General features: G+C 27.4%; 3 protein-coding genes and 2 long non-coding RNA genes across 9 annotated transcripts; 2 read left to right on the top strand and 3 right to left on the bottom strand.

Moving 5' to 3' along the window:
* Window positions 1-18: 18 nt before the first annotated feature.
* LOC125385717 lies at window positions 19-1,251 on the bottom strand. Its single transcript, XR_007225284.1, has 2 exons — window positions 1,116-1,251; window positions 19-1,038 (listed from the first exon to the last, which is right to left on the bottom strand). It is a non-coding gene; the product is annotated as an uncharacterized LOC125385717 (long non-coding RNA).
* Window positions 1,252-1,289: 38 nt separating this feature from the next.
* LOC100651451 (formin-J) lies at window positions 1,290-10,767 on the top strand. 4 transcript variants are annotated; one of them, XM_020865204.2, is made up of 14 exons: window positions 1,290-1,442; window positions 4,445-4,766; window positions 4,842-6,845; window positions 7,579-7,937; window positions 8,020-8,280; window positions 8,367-8,690; window positions 8,764-8,917; window positions 8,997-9,184; window positions 9,271-9,345; window positions 9,446-9,500; window positions 9,567-9,640; window positions 9,734-9,833; window positions 9,907-10,076; window positions 10,148-10,767. In XM_020865204.2, exons 2-14 carry the CDS (start codon window positions 4,502-4,504, stop codon window positions 10,241-10,243), a joined length of 4,125 nt encoding a protein of 1,374 aa, XP_020720863.2. In that variant the 5' UTR covers window positions 1,290-1,442; window positions 4,445-4,501; the 3' UTR covers window positions 10,244-10,767. The 4 variants fall into 4 exon arrangements, with proteins under 4 accessions (XP_020720863.2, XP_048265028.1, XP_048265029.1 ...); XM_048409071.1 differs by having other exon boundaries at window positions 7,576-7,937; XM_048409072.1 differs by lacking the exon at window positions 1,290-1,442 and adding an exon at window positions 3,222-3,497 and having other exon boundaries at window positions 7,576-7,937.
* On the bottom strand, window positions 9,305-10,107 carry LOC125385715. The gene is made up of 2 exons (XR_007225281.1): window positions 9,981-10,107; window positions 9,305-9,859 (listed from the first exon to the last, which is right to left on the bottom strand). It is a non-coding gene; the product is annotated as an uncharacterized LOC125385715 (long non-coding RNA).
* A 1,494-nt stretch (window positions 10,768-12,261) lies between the features above and the next one.
* Window positions 12,262-17,147, top strand: LOC100651570 (probable E3 ubiquitin-protein ligase RNF144A). The gene is made up of 5 exons (XM_012312508.3): window positions 12,262-12,857; window positions 12,992-13,561; window positions 13,662-13,824; window positions 13,898-14,220; window positions 14,306-17,147. The coding sequence occupies exons 1-5, from the start codon at window positions 12,834-12,836 to the stop codon at window positions 14,540-14,542; spliced, it is 1,317 nt and encodes a 438-aa protein (XP_012167898.1). The 5' UTR covers window positions 12,262-12,833; the 3' UTR covers window positions 14,543-17,147.
* On the bottom strand, window positions 16,712-22,754 carry LOC100651688 (activating transcription factor of chaperone). 2 transcript variants are annotated; one of them, XM_003398184.4, is made up of 3 exons: window positions 22,598-22,754; window positions 21,642-21,959; window positions 16,712-18,063 (listed from the first exon to the last, which is right to left on the bottom strand). In XM_003398184.4, exons 2-3 carry the CDS (start codon window positions 21,862-21,864, stop codon window positions 17,219-17,221), a joined length of 1,068 nt encoding a protein of 355 aa, XP_003398232.1. In that variant the 5' UTR covers window positions 21,865-21,959; window positions 22,598-22,754; the 3' UTR covers window positions 16,712-17,218. The 2 variants fall into 2 exon arrangements, with proteins under 2 accessions (XP_003398232.1, XP_012167900.1); XM_012312510.3 differs by lacking the exons at window positions 21,642-21,959; window positions 22,598-22,754 and adding an exon at window positions 19,574-20,581.
* Between the last annotated feature and the right edge of the window lie 345 nt (window positions 22,755-23,099).

The following is a 23,099-nucleotide window of genomic DNA, read 5'->3' as shown; positions in this document are numbered from 1 at the left end:
TTATTAACATAACAAATATTCTTATGAAAATGTCATTTATTTAAGAATATCTATATAAATATGAATACTACAAATACACTGATATTAATCCAATTTTTAATAGACTAAGCAAATAACATCTATAATAACACTAAATGATTAGATAAACATTATATGATATGATAAACATTAACATGATATGATTAGATAAACATTATTAGCTATTCGTTAAATTTAATTGCATTCATATCTTATGTTTTAGTTACAATACTTTATATTACTTTACATAGTTTATCTAGTTTCAATATATGATATAACTATATCGTTTTAGTCCTTCTTGAAAAAGATTGTGTCTTCAGAAATGTATATATATGTATATATACAATATATGTTTTTCAGTATGTTTTGTTTCTTCCTCTTATGTATGTACATAATATATAATGCAATAGAAAGATAATTTATGTAACTAGCAATAATATATTTTTAAAGCACATATTATGAATATAAAATGATATATTTCATTTTACTTTCATTTTTATTATATTATCATGTACATACATAGAATTTTCTCATCACTTATACATTCATCTTTTTTTCTTTTCTCCTTTTTAATAAAGAAAAGTAATTTTTAGTATTATACACTAGTTTAACAATATTTTGTAGCTATTACATTAATATGACATTTATTAATCTTGATATAAATTATAGTCAGTATAACACATGTTTTATTAATAATTATTTAGAAAATATCATAAAAAAGATATTTGACCTTAACCCATGTTTAATAATACGCGATGTTTCTTATACTGTTAATAACATATCTTACAAAATGGGTCAACGAAACGAGGCATATATAGTATAATTATTATGTACACTTTGAAATAACATTCAAATAATTTTTGAAAAGAAAATCTTCAAATGTTGAGAAGAAATGTTCCACGACTACATGATTATTATTGATCTCACATATTTGTATACATTTTTATGAATAAGAAGTATTTTGGTATCTAAGCAGAAGTTGAAGTACACAAAAGTGTACTTCAACAAATATCATAAGTTCTGAAAGTATTTTATACTATAGCGCATGCGTTACTAAAGTCTGAGATGCAAACTATCGTATCTCTTTGTGTACTTACGTCGATAGTTTTGTATATTTTTTTTCACGAAATTGGTAGCCTGTGACCTTTTAATTTTATGTCTTTTCTAAATGTAATAAATTCGAAAACCTACTGGGTTCAACTTCATCTTTAGTCGTATCCAAAAACATTGAGTATGTTAGCGGTTACGAATAAAAGTGGCAACATTGCCTGTCGCTTGTTTAGGTTGCGGTGTTGCAGATACTTCATGAACGAGTATCACAGTGTGTATCTTCGTTTCTGACATTTATCGTAAATATAACGTATTTTTATAAGACAAAGAGCATGTTCAACATTGGTTGAAGACTGGCTGCATTATAACATAACGTAAGTTCACTTACATACACAATTCATGTCACCATTCAGGAGTGGGTCACTTCAGATTTTTTGATCTAAATTATTACACGATCCGAATAATAATATATATTTATATAAAATTCTAAAAAAATTAAAGTTTTTTAAATTTTATAGTAAACGCTTTGAAAGGGAAATAAATTATTTGATATTTAGTTAAATTTTAAAAATTAAAAGGATTTTTTAATTAATTTGTTATATATGTATGTATTTCGTTTGTACAATAACGCGCATTTGAGATAATAAAACCTTATTTTGAACTGTTTATAACACACTTAAGAATGTGGGCCTCAAGTCCCAAATGTAAAGATCGAATCTATTGTAGACATCAAACTATATACATATAAATAGCTGCCATTTTATAAAGCATAGATACGCCATTTTGTGGTTTCGTCATACAAAATGAAAGTTGATAAATTGATATTTTTAGTATCCAAATTGCAAAATTTTCGCTCTGGATATGTTTTTCCGGAGATATTTTGGATCGCTAAGGCCAATTATGAAGGTCATTTCTCACGGAAATAAACAGTTTTAAACAAACATTTAAACAATAAAGATCTTATCTTTAAGAATCCGCGTAAACGACCGTGAGGCCGGAAAATAAAAAGTAATCCAAACTTAATCCAATACTTACGATTCAGATACATACAGAGTAAGCCATATAGTAGGTTAAGAGTAGCAAATTTTAAAAAGGTTTCGTTAAAATCCACGAGGACATTATATATCAACAGATTGACCAAAAGTTATATCTTATTTCCGTCAAAAACAACCCACATTTTCGACTTCAACGACTTTAAAAACTTACAAATGTCATTCTAGCCGAATATATTGCAGTTTGGATACTACAATAAAGCCTATTTTTATATTGGATTATAACACGTTCAAATTATAAAATGGAATAATTATTTTTAGTACGAAGATAAAATAAAATGACTTTATCGATGCAATGTTATAAAATATTTTTTATTATAAAATTGTATATTCCATGATATTAGTATAATAACTATTATCCTATAAATTTGTACAATACGTTGTATCGTATTACTACTGCATATTTTATGAGATAGTATAAATTTGAAACAGGATGAGTAATGGAATTTTTGTTTTTAAAAATATCTAATAAATCTTTAATAAAAACTTCATTGCTTTTAATAATGATCTATTGAAAGTTCAGATTATGAGTATAAAAATTCTGGATCTATGTAGGCCCAATCTTTATAATGAGTTGTGAAAGTACAATACTTCTCCCACTTAATAAATTCAATATTATATTACCAGTATGACGAATGTTGATCTCATCAGCGAGTTGAAAGAGAAAACGGTGGGATTATTTATACTAAACTATATATCTAAACTAAAAATGTTTGCAAATTGTGAAACAATGCTCACAGGTAGTATTTTAGTGTACAAACATTTTAATAGTAATATTTTTTTTAGTATACATTGTATTGAAAAATATGTTTATATAAAAGTACTCAAACATGTACATTTGTACACTTACATTAATGTATTAAATTTGATGAAATTTTGATAAAATTTGCACAAATATTGCTACTATCGTGAAACATTAAGTATTGTTAAGTGCCGCATAAGTAAGAAGGGAGTGGGGGTATCATGAGTACGAACTTCTTAAATATTTCAAATTGTTCAGTATCAATTCAAGAATAAGATAATCGGTATAATTTTACATGTTATGTAAATATATATTTTTATTATAAAATTTGTATTTCCATCATTTATCAAGAATTAATTTATCGGTAGTGAAATGCGACGCCATATTGCTAAACTTCGTGTGCAATCGTTGAATTTCGTTTGGACACATGTCGGGACCTATGTTCAGCAGTTTCGTTCAATAGAGAAGCTTGTCGAGAAGCCCGCCTTTCTGAATATACATTTTTCGTAGATTAAATCATAATTATTTTAATATATTATCATTTTATATTAACTGTAACTATTTGTGTTGTGTATTTGTATTTGATTTTATAAACAAACAGTATTATTGACTTGAATCTCCTAAAGTTTTAAAACGTTAGTGAAACAAATACAAACTGATTTAGTCTATTATGTTAAACCATTTTTTTAGTATATTATTGATATAAAGTAAAAAATTACATTCAATTACTTTAAAATAACAATTCTATTTTTGCGACAATAAGGTATATTTGTTATTTGAAACACAATGACGAGTATTAGTAATGTAGTATGTATTTCCAATCCGCCATTTTTGTTAATTGAGTACTCATGGGCCAGGGATGGTATATGTTGGCGCTCATCAAAGGGCCCACATTTTATTATCTGTAATGCTTGTATGAAAGTCTAAATTCTTTATGTACTTTTACATGATATCTTTACTACTAATATTAGTCATCAATTTCTTGTACGCATTGCATGCTTAATGATATTGTAGTATCAGACGGAAAACATTGATTCACAGAAAATAAGGACTTATAGTTCATATAGGTTTAATATATTTGTAATTAGTTATTATCGCGGAAATGTTAAATTAAAAATTAAATTTGTTTAAGATATATATCATCCAAACTGTAATGTTCTGTTATTTAATTATGAAATATAAAATAAACTTTATTTTTGGTTTTGATTGAACTTTATTTCAATTTCAAAAAATTATAGTTTATAATAATAAAGGTTCTATTATTAATCTTTTATCATATTTATCGATTGTAAAATTAAAATAGTAAGAAGTTGATAAAAATTAAAATTATTAACAATACATATTAAATGATAAGAACTATTATATATTGTTTTATTATGCATTCGCAATAAAATTGATTATCACTTCAAATTGATTAAAAAAGTCAAGTCAAGTTAGGAGTACAAAAATATTTATGAGATATGTTGTATGTGTATATAACCAAGTATACTGGTGTATATAAGTATATAAAGTTAATATATGATATTTTAAAATAAAGTTATTCGAAGAAAAGAAATCACAAGTTAAAAATTATTAATTACAGGTTAAAAATTATTACATGAGTAGCTTGTGACATTGTCTTACATATTATATATTTTCTATGATGGAAGCTTTAAGAAGTGATATATTACATACTCCTGACTCTATACATTCTTTGTCTTGTATTAACACACATAATATTGATGAACTATCAAAAGAAAAAGAAGAGGAGTTGTTATATAGTACAGGTGATGATGGTGATGAAGAAGATGCTCTTTCAGATGATAGTATGCGTTTAAGACTCTCTGATGATGAAATTGAGACAGAAGATATTTTAACACCTGTTTTAGATAATCAAGAAAACACATCAAAAACTAATGAAATTGGTAATCATTATACATTACACTAATTGTAATATTATGATCTGAAAAATTTAAATGACTGTTTTATTTAAATTATAGAAATGACATCTACAAGAACTGAAGATATGGCAATTTCTTCTATCCCAGAAAAAGATATAATGAATACAGAAGCAGATATAAAGAAGAGGGAACACAGTTCAGATAATGATTCGGATGAAAAAATACTAATTGATTATGAAAAAATTGTTAAGAAAGGTGAAAGTGAGCTGATGAGAAGACCACGAACAGCTAATGTTCCTCATCTATGGCAAAGTTATGGATCACAATATAAGTATCCTAGAACTTCCAATGGCCGTTCTTTTCATTGGGTTAATCAAAGATTTCGTCATTTAACACCTAGAGGACGTTATAGACTTCAATATAACTGTAATACAAGATTTTATAATGGATTTGGTCCTTTCGAACGAGGAAGAGGCAATGGAATATTTCATTCATATAGATCGATTTATGGTGGTAGATGTCAAAAGAAAGGCTTTAGTTCTAATACAATGCACAAGCAAAATAGTTCAATGGAATCTAATGTAAGTCCTATGTCTCCATCAAATAAAAACATATCTTTAGAAGCTGAAGTTAATGATGATATTGAAACTATAAAAATTGATAATGATGCAACAATAGATGGAGATAGTATATTATGTAGCAAATCTTTAGTTAATAGCGACAAGAATGACCATTCAAATGAATCATTAAGTGAAAAAGTTGAAAACACTCCTATTAAAAATATTAGAAAAGAAAATTCTGTTAACACTGATTCTGTTAATAATTCATTAGAACTAAAACATGACTTGGAAAAAAATACAAAAATAAAAGTATCTAATGATCCTGAATGTAAAAATACTACAATCCATACTTTGAATGACAATTCTAATGAAAATCCTCTAAATTCTGAAACTGATTCTCATAATGATAATAATAGTAAGCAAAAAGATGAAATAAGTAAAAACAATATGAATAATGCAAATATTGATTTTAGCGATTTTTGTAATTCTAACAATTTCAAAGTGGAAGCATTGAATATAGATATAAAATGTAAATCTGGTAAAGATGAAACTATTAAATATACTGAAGGAAAAAGTAATCAAGAACAATACAAAAGTATAAATAATGAGGAACAAGATAATATAACTAAAATAACTGATATAAAATGTAAATCTGATAAAGATGAAGCTATAAAATATACTGAAGGAAAAAGTAATCAAGAACAATATAAAAGTATAAATAATGAAGAACAAAATGAAATAAGTAAAATAACTGACCCAAATGAAAGTACAGAAATTAAAGAAGTCTATAAATTAGAAGAACAAGATCTTAATAGAAATAAGAAATTAACAGAACTCAGTCAAGAGATAGAACTATCTGGAAACAATGGTAAAACTACTGTTTTAGGTTCCTTAGAAGAAAAGGAAATAGTAAATAATGATATAATACTAAATGGAAAAGTAACAAATTATAAGACAGATGAAATTCTTAGGGATAAAAAAAAGAAAATTTCTTCTGAAGATATGAAATCAAAGAAAGATTGTGAAAACAGTGAGTTTAAATCAACAACTGTATTAAATAATGTAACTAGCAACAAAAATGGTAATGTGCCAGAAAAAACAGTTATTAAGAGTGTAAAATGTGATAATCAATTAAAAAGTAGTGATAATAGTACAAATTCTATTGAAACTGGTAAATCCAATGCTTCTGAAAATCAATTAACTCATCCTATAATTGATCTTTGGGAACAAAATAAGGATGTTACTGAAAAAGATATAAAAACTACAGGAAAGGAAAACTCAATAATAAATTCTGCAAGTAAAAAAAATTTAAGCGAATACATTGAATTGATGTTGGATAAAAATAGTTTACCTAGTGCAGAACTAGAACCTAGTGTAATCACAGAAAATGATTCATTAGATTTTGTTACTAATACAAAAAATAATAGTGATGATAGTGATAAAAGAACTGTTGAAGTTCCTGTGACTACTCAAAGAAGGAAAAGACGATCAAAAAGAGAGATTGCTGTAGTAGAGCAAATGAATTGTGCAGAAGAAAAACAAGGTAGGATGTATATTGAATAAATGAGATACACATTAGTTTAAAAATGAAAAGATATCACTTTTCCTCTACAAAAGTATGTTCTTTCACATACAACTTGAGTCAGTAAGAACTAACATCTAAGATAACTGGCTATATATTGGCTGTATCGAAAAATGTTTGAAGTGAAATGTATTATATTTCAGGAGCTTGAGAAAATGAGTACATTTTGACTTTTTAATAGCTTATAATTTTTGAGATATTAAGCTAACATTGAATTTTTTTATTTGTCACCATATATTTTTTATAATCGTTGGAGTTGGACATTCTATTTAAGAAAGTATCCAACTATTTATACCAAAAAACTATTAGTTTGGCAGATATTATAACTTTAATTCGTTAAATATAATGTATGAAAGACGGAAAGATGTGAAGCAGTGTTCTTGTATTTATGTTCTCTTTGACTTTCTTAGTTTGTTCCTATTGAATCACCTTTTATATGTATTGCACTTTTATGAGTATAAAATATTTAATATATCTTTAAAGAAGAGTTAACAAATAATAAAACTATTAAGCATTATCTTTTTTGTTCACGCTTTCGTTGATTTAAAAATAAATTATATTTTTGGAAATATTGTAATTTGTAAATTAAAGATATATATTTAATAATTGAAAAGAGTTAAACAATTCGGTTATATGTATTTTTTATTTCTTAGTTCTGTAAATTACTAAGTTCTTATTACAATATTTGTAGCAGAGAGGGAAAGTGGAAGACGGAAGAGACGAACAGCTAAAAATGCAGAAGAAATTATAAGGACAAAATTCCTTCATAGTGATGTAGAATCTAGTGATGATTCAGAAAAGTTTGTAGCTATAAATTTTAAAATGAATCAAGATGCACGTCCTTCATCGCCACCTTCATTAAAAAGGATTTGTTCTGATACTGATACTCATGTTATGAATGGTGGTGTTAAGAAAATTAAAGTAAATTTTGAAGAACGATGTAATGAATTAAAAACACAAGAAAATACTTCTGACAACATCAAGAACCTTAACTATATTCATAAATTTTTCCAAAGAGACTTGAATGAAAAACTGCCAAAATTAAAACAGGAAGTATGTTAAAAATATAAAAATTTAGATTAATTATTTTAATAATAAAAGTTTTATATATTTCAATGATGATAATTTCTTCAAGGAATTAGAAGAACTTCTGATACAAAAAATTGTTGAAACTATTACTATGCGCGACGAAATTGGTAAACTAAGAGAACAAGCACGTATATCAGAAAAAAATCAAGAAGTAACGCGTGCAAAATGTCAACAATTAGCTAAACAAATTAAAGATTTTGAAATGGTATTAAACCGTAATGCGGCAGATCGGCGCGCGAGTAACGATAAATTCACTCCACCAATTAAGATCAATAGATCTGTTGGATTACAAGTTAATTTTGTAACGGTATATATGAACCATTTTGCTAAGTTATATATGATTTTATAATATTTTATTTTAATTTTATTTTATTGTAATATGTGTTTATATAGGATCATGTAATGCAAAATTTAAGGCAATTACAACAGAATTCTAATATGAAGTCTCTACATGTTTCAAGTAGTAATAATGCATCAAATACTTCTGTTAATGAAACAAATAATGCAACCAGTCCAAGGAGAGGAATTAAAACAAGATCACCCAGGAAAACTGAGCCAATAAATGGACAAACTTCTGTGGTGGCACAAAGTCATACTCAATCTCCAAACATTATGACTACTATCACTCCTGCAGCTTTGGTTGTTGCTAAACCCATAGATTCACAGCACCCTCTAACATTATCAAATCAGTCTAATGTTCAACAAATTATATCAAATGTAAGTACTTTATTTGAATTTTCTTATTTTTATTACAAATCTAATGACAAAAAATTATTATTGGTTTCTGTAGCAACAGATACAACCACAACAATCACAGCAAGCTATAATTTTAAATGGAAAATTTTCAAATCAGATAAATCGTCAAGGATCCACTACAACAAACGTCGCAAAATCTCGTGCAAACGATCTTATTGATCTTACGGATGAAGAAGAGAAAAGTAAAGGTATTAAATTTCATAATTTTCTTATATATTTTCGTATTAAATGAATAAAAACATATTAAGGAACTTTGGTAATTTATAGCTACTACTGGTGTACCAGTTGTAACAACTACAGTAACTGATCAACAAGTAAATTTAACACAAAAAACACAACAACCTTGCTTCCAAAGGGTAATTCAGACTATTCCTGGGAATGTAGCCATAACAAGTCAACCGCCTAGTATAAGAGTAGTACAACCTGCTAGTCAGCCAACACCTACTGCTTTAGTGGTAAGTGTATAGTAAGATATGCATATATTATTCATTTCTTCTATTATCTATATAATTTTATTATATGTTTACATACTTTTTTATAGAATAATATGAATGCGCCTCGATTAGCATATGTGATGCCAACAAGGCAATTATTAATAACACCAAATTCCAGTCCGGTAAAATGAATATTTTTTGCTATATTTTTAATAAAATGAAGTTGAAAAATAAGGCTTTGTAGTTAGTTTACAATTTTATAATAAACATTTCTAATCATAGATACGGCCCGTGACTTCGTGTAGAGCTTCATTTCCAACTTTAACGTATAAAACGGGTAAGTAGTTTCAGTTTAAATCATCAATATAAATAATATATAGATATAATACAATGTTATTTATAGGAATATCAACTATTGCAAATGGAACGGTGCGATTTTTGACGACTCCAGCTACTTCTAATGTACAGTTAAATAAGGTATACTTTGAATTAACAGTTTTGTTTTAATAATGCAGTTATCTATGTCTACTTATGTTTATGCTTGTATGTTTATAATTGTATTTGTTTCAGCATCCAGCACCCTTACCTGATACGCGTAATTATGCTGTAAATCCTCTTTGGAAACTTTCACCACCAGCTCCATCATTAAAAATTTCTAAAGTTGCACATGGTATGTTACAACTTGCAAATTTATACCTATTAAAAATGTTAATAGAATATAAAAATTTATTATTATTATCTAGGAATAGTATTATCTTGGAATATGAATTTGTCAGACAAGTATGCAGATATTGTTAGTTACCAGTTGTATGCGTACCAGGAAATTGCTGGTGTTCCTCCTAACACGTCATTGTGGAAGAAAGTAGGCGATGTTCGAGCTTTACCACTACCTATGGCGTGCACACTTACGCAAGTAATTTGAACAGATTGTATTTAAAAACTAGAGTATATTCCATAGATATTTGTAATGTCTTCCTTTTACAGTTTTCTGAAGGAAATAATTATCACTTCGCAGTTCGAGCAGTTGATATACATTCCCGAAAAGGACAGTATAGTATACCTGGAAACATTTCTTTATAAAGTATATGATAAATTTTGAATTATTATATCAATATTATTTTTACGCACAGTTATAACAGTTCATGACTCATGTAACAACAAATTCCGTACAGTCCTTTGCGTTATCGTTCAATTTATTACATTTATTACATGTAAAATATATTTAATTCAATTACAGAAGTGTTTATAATGATCAAATATGATGTATAGATTACATTACAAACGAATTTGTTGTATAGTAGTAACTATCCATTTAATCATAAGTAATTCGTACAATCCTTGGAAACTATGATACAATTGTAGCTAACGTATTTTTATCCGACGTTTTTTATACACCTCTTAATTTATAAAATCAAAAAATACAAATCTTAATTTTGACAATATACATATAGTTTACATCCTTATGTCTTTGCTCACAAAATTGGAGCATGAAGGCTCCATGCAATTTCGTGCCATGTTTCATGAAGTATTATCATTTGATACTGTGGAATAAGCAATTATTAAACATTTTAGATTCCGTATTTTGAACTTTAAGTAATAGTATAGCATCTAGAAAAAAACAGCAAAAAATATTCTAGTCAAAAAGAATTTTTGTACTAATTCAATATTTACCTTTCATAAAGACTGCTACAGTTAAAAACTATATATTTGTTGTATAAATCTGCTATCAATATTACTATTCATTGAAAGTGTTCACAAATATTGCTTCCCTGTGTTTTATATATAAAATACCATTTATTTTTTCTTTCTAAATTTATTTTTATTGTTACTTATTGTAATTGAATCTCGCTAATATATGATTTGCTCAATTTTGATACAATTGTAATAAATTCTAAATGTTAAATGATAAAATACTCCATAGATTTTAACATAAGACAAACTATGCGAATCACTTCAAATTACGTATGTAAATATTAATGTTTATATGTTGTGACTGTTAATATTTGTATTGAAAATATAATGATCTAGAGTATAATTATCTAATATCATATTTTTAAGTTTTATTTTCATTTTTGTGTCAAAAATGTATAATAAAATGATTGCTCATTTTTTATATGAGTTTATAATAAAAACAATTTCTAATTGTTATAAAATTTTAAATAAAACGTTTGTTTTTTAAAGAATTGAAACAATACATATAAAAAACAGAATTTTTTGCTAATTCTTTTATACAATATGTATGTGAGATTTCCCTAATATTTATTTATCACAATTTTAGTATAATTTACAAAAGTTTCTTAATCAACAATAGGAAAAAGTTGAATATAGGAACTGTAGGAAATATACTGCCCTTATTACTAATGTAATTTTAAATTAAATTTCGCGCATTTTTGGTAACAGATATGTTAAATTCTGTGATTGCTAGTTTAGATAGGTAAGTATCTATATGATATTTTTATTACAGATTTCTTGTTAATTGTATCATAATTAATTAATTAATAATTAATTTAGAAATATCAATTAGTACAAATCTAAAATTTTATTATACACAAATAATGTTCAAAATTTAGTTATCACTTAAATAAAAATTCTATAGTTCAAAGATGTAGTTTATAAAAATGTCAGTTACAATTTTTTCTGTATCTAAAGATTTACAAGATAAAATAAAGATCTTAAATTAAAAAAAGGAACAAAATTTCACGAAGATATATAGAAATATATTAGATTTATAGTAAAAATTATTGTAAGGGGAAAAATATAATTAATATACGTTTTAACAAGTTGTTATTTACCCTTATCATCAACCAACACTTAAAACCACTTCGAAATTGCTTGAAACTGCACCACGACTTCATATAAAAAATTTACTAGTATTTGGAATCATGTTTTACTAAAATTCTAAACTTTCACTGTATAATAAACTATCTTCTATATTATAAATTATATGATTCTTAGAAATATAGGAAAATATATCAAAGCAAGTATAATTATGATTTTGCAATGTATGTATATCATAATACGAATGTAGCTATAATTTTTTCCGATATTGTAAGAAAAAAGTATAAGCAAGTGGGGGCGGAAGTAGTTAGTCGGTAATTTGTGTATACTGTTTGCTGTACTTTGTGACACAGTATATAAAAAGCCCGTGAAACTAGAAAAAAGACTATAAAATCGAGCAATATTCTAATGAGATGATCATACATTTGCAAAGTTTGATATTCAAAATATTGATGGATGTCCATTTCTTCGAATATTAATATGTGTGAAATATTACGTAGCAATTTTCTTACTTTCGCGATATATCTTGAAATGACAACCACAACACAAATAACGTTCGAAGACAGGAATATTTTTCAACCGTTTTAGTTGCAATGCATAATCTGTTTCGAAGAATTTATTTTTATATAGTTGTTTGGTTACCAGTTTTACGCTTTTTTCATTAACTGTTTCGAATTTTGAGCTTTTTTAAAATTAAGTCAAGAATGTAATATGTTAGCAGATTTATGTCAAAATACAACTATATTGCAAAAACAGCAACTTCGCAACTTTCTAATAGAAATCAATATTCAATCACCTTGAGCTTATATGAAAGAAAACTCGAAAATGCCAACTAAGAGGATGAAATATGAAAAATATTGTAAAACTATGCTGAATTGAGTGGATTGAAAATATGCAGTGCCAAATTGTTTCATGGGTGTGACATTTCTCAATTTCATAATTTATATATATCTTCCATTACATGGCAAGTGCTGTTGCAAACTGTCTAAAAGAAGTCAGTAAGCATAGCTCTTGTCTGTAACTGGTAGTGAAATCTACATTGATAATTAGGGGATGCCCAGCCTACATTCGCTCGTCATACGACGAGCTCCACTGATGGATATGGGTACTGCCACCAGTTCTGTGACATCTGTCAATTCTTCTAACAAAGTTGCTGCAAGTCAAAAAAAAGTTGATAAGTCTAACAAACTTACTGGAGTCAGATTACCATTATTGCGCAAAGAAGCCAGTGTTATAAATCTTTCATTGACAGAGAGAACTGTAGTAGGAAAAGGAGTAGATGCACCTTTACTTAGACCTGAAAGTAGTGCAAGCTTGGAAGCTCGTGGTAATAGTTGGTTGAGTTTAGGCCCCACAGGATTAAGAAAATGTGAAACTACTGTGGGTTTAAGTACTTCTGCTTTAGAGGGCAGACCAATAAATCGCAGTCGAGTATGTTCTCGCTGCTCCAGTTTACTATCATTGGCATCTAGTTCCCGCTACAGTTTAGCTGCAGGCAATTTTGTTCCTGCAAGTTCTCAACAAGCACTTGGACGTATCTTTTGTAAATTATGTCTTGTTGATACTTCTTTTTCTAAAACATTTAAGATAGAAGGCTGTGGTTGTTCCTACTGTAAAGATGTATGTGCAAACTTTTGATACATATTATCATATGAAAAATTATTTAAAGTAAATATATTATACATATAGTTATTATACATATGTATTTGACATGTTTTAGTGTATGAAAGCATATATTGAATTTGAAATTGAAGAAGGTGCATATGAAATTAGTTGTCCTGATGCACAATGTGAACATGGAGCAATACTTTCCATGAAGGAAATATCAAGTCTTGTTAGTGCTGAACTTGTGGAAAAACATCATAAATTCCGATTGAACAGAGGTGTGTAAACAGTACTTTACTTGCTACAAACATTAGTATAACTTAGTTTAACCATTTTTTATATGATACGTAGATGTATCCATGGATAAAGCACGTGCTTGGTGTCCACGTGCAGGTTGCGAAACAATATGTTCTATAAATGCTACTGGCTCAAATGGAACTCCTATTGGGCCAGTTCATTGTCCTAATTGTTCTACAGATTTCTGTTCTATATGTCGGGAATCTTGGCATACTGGTCCTTGTTCAGATATTTCCTTAGGTATACCATTTGATGGTGATCATATCAAATGTTGTCCTATGTGTTCTGTACCTATTGAAAAGGATGAAGGATGTGCTCAAATGATGTGTAAAAGATGTAAACATGTGTTTTGTTGGTACTGTTTAGCTTCTTTAGATGTAAGTAAATTTGCTGATAGCTGTACAATAATGGTAATATTCTTCAAAAATTTTTAAAATTTTATAAATGTATTGAATAATATAGGATGACTTTCTATTGCGACATTACGACAAAGGACCGTGTAAAAATAAGTTGGGTCACTCACGAGCATCAGTTATTTGGCACAGAACACAAGTTATTGGAATTTTTGCTGGATTTGGATTGCTCTTGCTAGTTGCATCGCCGTTACTTTTATTGGCCGCACCATGTATTGTATGCTGTAAATGTCGTGTATGTGGTTCATCTAGACTTGAACAAGAAGAAGGTGATACTGCAACGTAGGAAAACATTAAAAGTTTTTCAATATTCCTGTATAATTCCTCTCCACTACGATAAATAATTAAATTAGTGCATCCAATCCGTGCACGTAATTGACGATTTATATAGATATACATTGAATTTGGTGCATCATAAATTGTATGACAAAAAATAATATAAAGGGAATATAATACCTATATTGCGAAACATTTAATTTTATAAATGAATCGAAATTTAATAATATTATGTTTTCAATCATTTTTGTGGATGTTACTTATAATCAATAATTATTTTCATTATTTTGACATATTGCAAAATTATGAGCTTAAAAAGGATCAATATATTTGTATATATATTTATGGTATGATTGTTCTTATATATATAAGAAATTTACGTTTATTAAAAGCTACTTAATATCTAATTGATATTTAATAATTACCATTTAAATTTTGAAAGCTAATAAGACTTTTTTACTGTTATCAGATTCTAGTAATATTTTCTCATTTTCAAAATGTCTATCTATCGTAAATACTCATAATTTTTGTTTATGACATTCCAGAAAATTATATTTATATTGCATTGGATTGACTGCCATATTCAAAATTGGTCTAAGTTCTTTTTTGTATACATCAAATAATAATGTTTCATAATTGTTTTATATATATGTGATTTGCTGTTATAATCTTTAGCAATACTCAATATTCTGTTCATGTACTTTTATGCTTTTACTAATATATAAAAAAAGTTTTATGAATATATCCATAAATGTAAAATAATAAACAATGTATATCTATATCTGAATTCAGTAAAACTAATATATGATTGTTTCAAAATCTTATAAATTGTTGATTATATTGTAGACCTTTTTGTTTTATTAGTGCTACTTTGTTTAGATTGGCAAATAATTAATTGTATATTTATTATCAATCTATATGAATCGTTAAGCTCTACCAAATTTAAAAACATCCAAAAATTCCATTATTCCATTATTAATACATACTTAATATATTTACTATTAATGATATATTTATAAATACCGTTTCCCGATTTGGAGGGATATTATTCCGTGTGTCTTAAGCAATCCTTTGAATTGATAATAGAATATAGACCAAAAATAGTAAAAGCAGTATGTTATAATACATAAACAATAAAATTATATTACTATAAAGCATATAAGAAATCATCCAATTTCTGACTATAATGACATACAATAATTCCAGATCTGTTAAAATATTCAATTTTGCCTAAGAAATTTGTCTATCCGTTATGATGAATTTTTGATATAATTGGCATTACAATGTAAGAATGATTTTCCTCATTTTATATGTGCATATACATGTAATCTCATGTGCACAAATGCATGTACAATGAACATACAGTGCATATACATATGTATCATACACAAAGTTAGCGTTGCCTAATCATAGTATGTGATTAGTTAATAACAATGAATTATTAAATAAAAAATGAAATAGATTATGTAAACATGCAAATTTCTAAATAGACATACATTTACAATCTCTCTTGTATCATTGAGTATAACTGTATATAATCTGTATTTGAGCATGTATAACTGTGTATGTTATTGATCATGATATGTAAATATACGCATGATATATATATATATATATAATGCATATATAAAAATACCTGTATCTGTGTTGGTGCAATTTTGCACAAAAGTCAGCTTAAGTCGAATATAAATACAAAATAAAGAATATATCAAATTAAAAGCTAAATAAATGATTAAGATAAGTCATTTACGATTTATTACTTGTACGTTTTCGTATTAATTCTAATATGATACATAAGCAATTAATGTTAAAAAAAGTCATGATCTAACTATAATTACATCTATCTTCGTTCTGTATATTATTTTTTTAATATATATCAAATATAATATGTTATTATATTATGTTTTAGAAATGAAATCAATTAACATTAATGTACATGTTATTTTTACTTTCATGTCTAATAATTGAAACGACGCACGGTTGGAAGGATTAATTAAAATTCAGTTTTTCTATTGTTTTGATTTTAGATATGGAATATACATACATAGATGTAAATAATAATAAAAGTGATTCTTTTATCTTTAGAGTGATTGATATTTAAAATTAACGCATACACGCACTTATTATTATAGAACTTAATTTTGTGTAAAATTTTAGGAAATTAACAAAACAGGGACAATTCTGAGAATAATGTCAACATTTATTACACAATAACCCATTTATTATTTTTTAATACAATATTTTTTGTAAGAAAATTCAAAACTTGTTTGGGTTAGAATTGATTGGAATGAAACATTTGCATCATTTAAGATGCATCAAATTACAAATAGAATTTTTAGTAACAGCAAATTTCCACTCGAATGAGTTTCATAGGGCTGTATACTTAAAAAATTCTGTCATTATTTAATGCATCTTGTTTGCTAATTTTTAACGGATCGTGAATGAGTTGGAGATGGTATATAATTCATGAATTATACAATGACAGTTCTGTAGTCCTACTAAAAAGCTGTGATAGATCTTAGATTGATATTCACATATGTGGGCTAATTAAAGAAGAGGAAATAACAATCAGTAATCTAAGTCTATACACTACAACATATTAGTATTACCATAAAGTTAATGTCAAAAGAATGATTAATAAATTTAATAAAAATGAGTAAATATAACTATAATAGATAAAAATAGATTATTTGATAAGACCCTTAGCTCTAAATAAATCTCTCATCAAACCCTTTAAGTACCCAATTTCTCGTTGTAAATCTGTTACTTGATTTTTCAGTTTTTCATTGTATTCAGTGAGCTCACGTTCTTCACCTAATATATCTTTTATTTCTTGCTTTTTTTTCTGCCTGTACCGTGTTGCCGCATTTTTATTTTGTTCTTTTTTTCGAACTTTTTTATCTTCGATCGATGGACGGGAATAAGGTTTCTGACGATTCTTCGTTGAAGCACATGTAGATTGTTTCGCATTCTTTTTTTCGGATTCTAAAATCCAATCTGGGTCGTCAACGGAATCTTCCGATGAAATGTAGCTACCACCTGAGCTAGTACAAGGACTAGATGGTGGAATATCTTCTGTATATAACCGTACATATTCGTCTACGACAGCTAAGTCATGTGCAACATCCTCCAATGGTACACTTTTTGGATGCCATTGTACAGGTACTTCATTTACATACGATTTTTCCTCTGGAACTACTATGTCATATATGGGTTGATGATTAGGATATAATGGTTGTACAGGTTGTAAAGTAACAAGTAATTGGGTATCCACATTTAATGGTTTATGTGGTGGAGGTGATTGAGGAGGTGTAAGTGTGGAACTTGATGAAGGGACTATTTGATGACAAGCTTCTACATCTTCCAAAACAGTTTCAAACTCTTGTAAGAGAGTTTGTGTGTCATCATGATGGAGAGGAGCTTTTGGAATTTCATTATATGTTGTTGTTTTAATTTGTCCAGTTTCAGCAACTGAGAGTTCCTCAAAAATAGGTAATTCTATCTTCTCCTCTAACCAATCTGAGAAAGGCTCTGTAAAAAATGAATCATTTTATCAAATACAAATAGATACCATTTAGTTTTGTAATTAATTTAAATGTACAGATAAAAACAGAAACTGGAGAGAACAGATAAAAGTAAATTTGAGTTTTTTTTTACAGATCTGAGTCATAGGAATTTTATATCATCAAAAATATTGATAGCATATTAAATTTTGATAAATAGCAGTATTTACATGAATTTATTTTATCAAATGTATTTGTAATTTTGTGATCAATTTTATTAGAAAAATATGATGAAAAATGTTTCGAGCAAATATATTAACAACTTATTAATCTTCTGAACATGAAAGTAAGTAGATAAAAATTGAAAACAATACTTGTGTTGTAACTTGTTAACTTAGGAGTTAACAGTACTTTTACTTGTATCTTGCATAAAGAATAAGTAGGAGTGGTACATTGATGTATATATAATTTCATGGACGTTACTAGTTTAACTAGAAAAACAAGTTCTTGATTTGCAATTTCTTTGGCTTCTAACACAACAACCAATACTAATAGATTAGTAGCATGATTATATAGAGCATAATTGTTATTGAAGATATAATATACTAATGTTTGAAGGTGTCTTCAAAAGTTGAAAAAAAAAAAAGAAGAAAAGATCCACTTTTTCTTTGAAATTTAAGTTTACAAATTAAATTTGTAAATAAAAAAATCAATGGAAAGTTTTGAAACATAGCCAGATTCGATTTTCTTTGTTTGTCACATTTCAATTTTCTGGTTCAGTTTCCAGATAAGTAAAATTCGATTGTCAAGGGAAATATCAAAAAAATTTCTACATCAAAACTTAGTCTACAAACAAATCCTATCTCCTAATTCTTGTTGGATCTTGGATCAGAGTCTAACTTTAAATGTTATCTTCATTTAAATACAGAGGGCATGGGGTTAGATAAGAATGTCCTCTTTTTATTGTAAGGAGCTGTTGTAAATATTACTATTTTGCCATTAAAAAATGATAAAATAAAATAATTTTAAGTAAATTTATTCAAAAATAAATTCTGAAGTTCGATTTCTTGTTTTTAAAATAGCATAAATTATTCTTCACTTTTATATATTACTATGATAAAGTATTAAATGATTTAAAAATATGAATATAAATGATTTAAATATTTGGCATACTTCTTCTTTATGCTATATACTAAATATTAATTTAAATATAAGTCCGAGATTTGAGAAAATATTGTGTATAATATCAATAATATATTTTTCCAAATTAAAAAGTCAGTCATTGAAAATAAATTTATAGTTACGCGCGGTCAATAACGTTACACATAATGTATAACTAAAGAAATTTTAAGTTATAGATGAATTTAACAATGTAGTAATTTCATAACAATTGTTTGTAGACATCGATAGATTCGATCCAATTCTGTTACTCGATTATAAGAACAATGTGGCAACAGCGTTCTGATATGCGTAATAAAGATATTTTTTCATTGGAGCTAGAAAGAGAGAGGAAGTGAAACAAGCGAAAGGAAACGTACCACTGTAACATATAGCAGCCATTATCACGTGTGTCTGTTTTCGCCTAAATTCTTATTTAAAAAAAAGAAAAGAGGGGGGGTATACATGTGTTATAATTAAATGAAATAAAAAACTGTTTTTTAATATATATGGTGGTTTTCGTCGACGTAAAGCAGCCAAGTCCACCAATGGGACGCGAATCGTACCGATTCAACGTCTTTTTACAAGTTTTTGGGAGTTGACAATGATTTCTCGGTTCCACGTGTAGCGATATGCGAACTGCATGCTATTATACAACATTAGCACACTCCAGCATCGAGAAGCTAGGCCTTTTTCTCCGTTCACTTTTAAAGGTGCCAGTATTATTAAAATTCTTGTTCTAGACACGAATCTTTTTAACTATTATATGCATATTATCCAGTTTCGTTGGTTGTATTTCTTGCAATCAATTTAAATTATACGATCATGGGATACTACGCACTTCACCAATCACTTGTCATCGATTATCGATCAATATGATCAATTAAAAATCACCATAAACGATGGTTTCAGTCCGACGGAAACTGGTTTGAAATTTAATATTTATCAGTTTATGTAGTTCGGAGTCCCACTACCGATCGAAACAAATATTGTGAGCACGTGCAATAGGCTAACGTATGTTATGAAAAATTCACATTCGAAATAAATTTGATTTTGTCTTTTTCAAATAAATAATGTCTATAGACGTTTAAAATTTAAATACAATACAGTATATGATTCACAATAATATATTAAACAGTCAATTTTTTCGGCTGTTCAGATCACTGACATCATCGACGACACACGCTTTAAATTATAATAAATGTGACAGATTCTACTATACTGAGAGAGACAGAAATCTTTCTTAACTCGTATAAAAAAGCGATTTTAGCCAGACTATTGATAAATATAAAACAATAACAAAATGTATCAAGTTTGTCAAACGATTGAGTATCGATAGGAAATTGACTTGTAACGAAACTAATAGACAGAATCGTACGATCAGCTTGCAATACTGCGAGACCACTCCTGCTTATCTTTGGACTTTCCCCTCTGACGCCCCTACTCCAACACCGTTAAAACACACGTCATTCCCCTATCGGCCTTCAACCAAAGCCGTTTGTATAGAGGTTAACCAGTTTGTCCCACTCTCCTTTCCAGAAAAAAAGAAAGGAAAATAAGATACATGGTAGAGGAAGTGAGAAGAACGAAAGCGATAGGAATACATCGACAATGTAGTCGGACAAAACGCTAACATTTAATTTCTATGCTTTAAGTTCACACAATTTTGAAAACTACAGGACACTAGTTTAATAAATGCATTGGTTATACAGTTTATATATATATATATAAATATATATATATAAATATATAAATATAAATATATAAATATAAATATATATATATAAATATATAAATATAAATATATATATATAAATATATAAATATAAATATATATATATAAATATAAATATATATATATATATATATATATATATATATATATAAAAACCAATTAGAAATATTCGTTCTTCACATTCACGTACCATTTAATATGTAAAGATATATAATATGTACCACAATATATATGGTTCGTTTTGGACGTAGCATATTACAATAATTTCAGACTTATATCAATTCTACTTATTCTCAAAGTAATTCAAACATAAAAAAAGTCTAAAATACAGTTGAGGAAACATGCATTTTTTAAACCAATATATAGGTCTCTATATAAATATTTTTGCTTGCAAAATACGTGTTTTTTAAGTACATAGTTTGATGTTTATATAACAATTTTGTCTTTCCATTATACTTAAAATGAAAGATGCAGTAGTTTACATTGTACCGATCATAAACTTGAATTAGTAGATTACATTTATGTTTAGAATGTATATAAATCTAAAAAAAATATTTTGATATAGTAACTGATTACAAAAATGAGATGTAAGATATACGAGCAATATGATCCTAAACTTTTAATATTTCTAATTCATTTGTTCATAAATTAATCTGTATAGGCTTATTATAAGGTCATTACAGTTTGTAAGAATTTTATATGAATATTCTTACCTTCTTTAATCCATTCATCTAATTTTTCTAGAAGTTTTGTAGCCACTTGTGCACGAGTAGGATGGTCCTCATATGCAGCAGGTGTAGCAACTTCTTTAGTAGGATCTACAGATTTATCATCAAATAAAAACCAATCATCTTCAAATTCATTCGACAGTGTCCCACTAGGGGATACTGGCTCGAATTTCCATAGCCAACTCTCCTGATCCTGATTGGATGCCATTGTCGTTATAGTCCCAATCAAGATGTGTTAAAAAAAGATGAAAAGAAATTTGTGTCGGCTGTGCGACGTAGCTCAAAATGAGCGCCATATTGGCTCTGAAAATATTAAATATATGTATTGAGGATAATGTAAACAAATACATATGACAAATTGAATAATTCTGTGTTATTGAATGCATTTTGTTCCTTATTAAATATTTCAAGTATGATATAAGGAGACACCTTATTATTTGAAATTTGAATTGCAAATTCCAAAACAGAAAAAAGTAAAAACATAATGGAAACATAATGTGAGACATGAAAAATGAATTATTTATTAATTGGATACTATTAATAAATTACATCATCTATACACATAATTGTATCGTTTATTCGTTACATAAGTTAAAAGTAATTCATAACCATAAAATATATCTGTAAAATGTGTGAAAAATGACTAATTACATCTTCATGACGCAACATTAGATCATGTCATCTGGCCAAATTTTTTGATCATGTTTCGTGACTTAATCGTGCCATAATCTGATTTTGGAATGTAATATGTAATAGTAACGCAACATTGAGGGAAAAAGATGCATATTAGTTGGTGAAAGGAGTGTTTTTTAAGTTTAAGTGATCTATGGTAGTCTCGAACCTCGGGCATGGATACGATTCACAAAATGGCAGACATATCGTACAATGATCCGAATATCGAATATAAAATTAGTTTTTTTTGGATGATAAATATTACTTACTCCATGATTAATTAGTCGTGTCGGCACACTTGCGTGTGCAAGTTGTTTCGTGAACTACTGACTCATCTTGCTCGTGATGCGAAATATAGAAAATATTCAAACGTCTTTCCTTTATGACACATGGATGGCGAATGAGCGTCTCTTTCGGAGAATTTGACCGCTGAGGTCACGTGATTAGGGAATGCGTACGCAAAGGTGCTCAGTTTGAATCAATTTCATAGATTTTCTGCGCAGGTTATGTCAATGCGATATCGTATATTTTCTCTTTTTTTTTTTACTTTCTATGTGTATTGTTATAATTACTGCTTTGATTTGATAGTATTATAACTCTATATATAATTATTAATAATTTAGTGGTAGTTTTTAAATGTAATATAAAATACATTATAATTTAAATGTTTTCGTTATAAATTAAAAGAACTGTGGCTGAATAATTTATAGGACACGTGTTATCTCTCGATAAAATATGTTTACACGTATCTTTTTATATCTCTTATTTTAT

This window comes from Bombus terrestris, chromosome 10 (assembly GCF_910591885.1).
Source record: "Bombus terrestris chromosome 10, iyBomTerr1.2, whole genome shotgun sequence".
NCBI lineage: Eukaryota > Metazoa > Arthropoda > Insecta > Hymenoptera > Apidae > Bombus > Bombus terrestris.
This window is presented reverse-complemented; position numbering and strand designations above follow the sequence as displayed.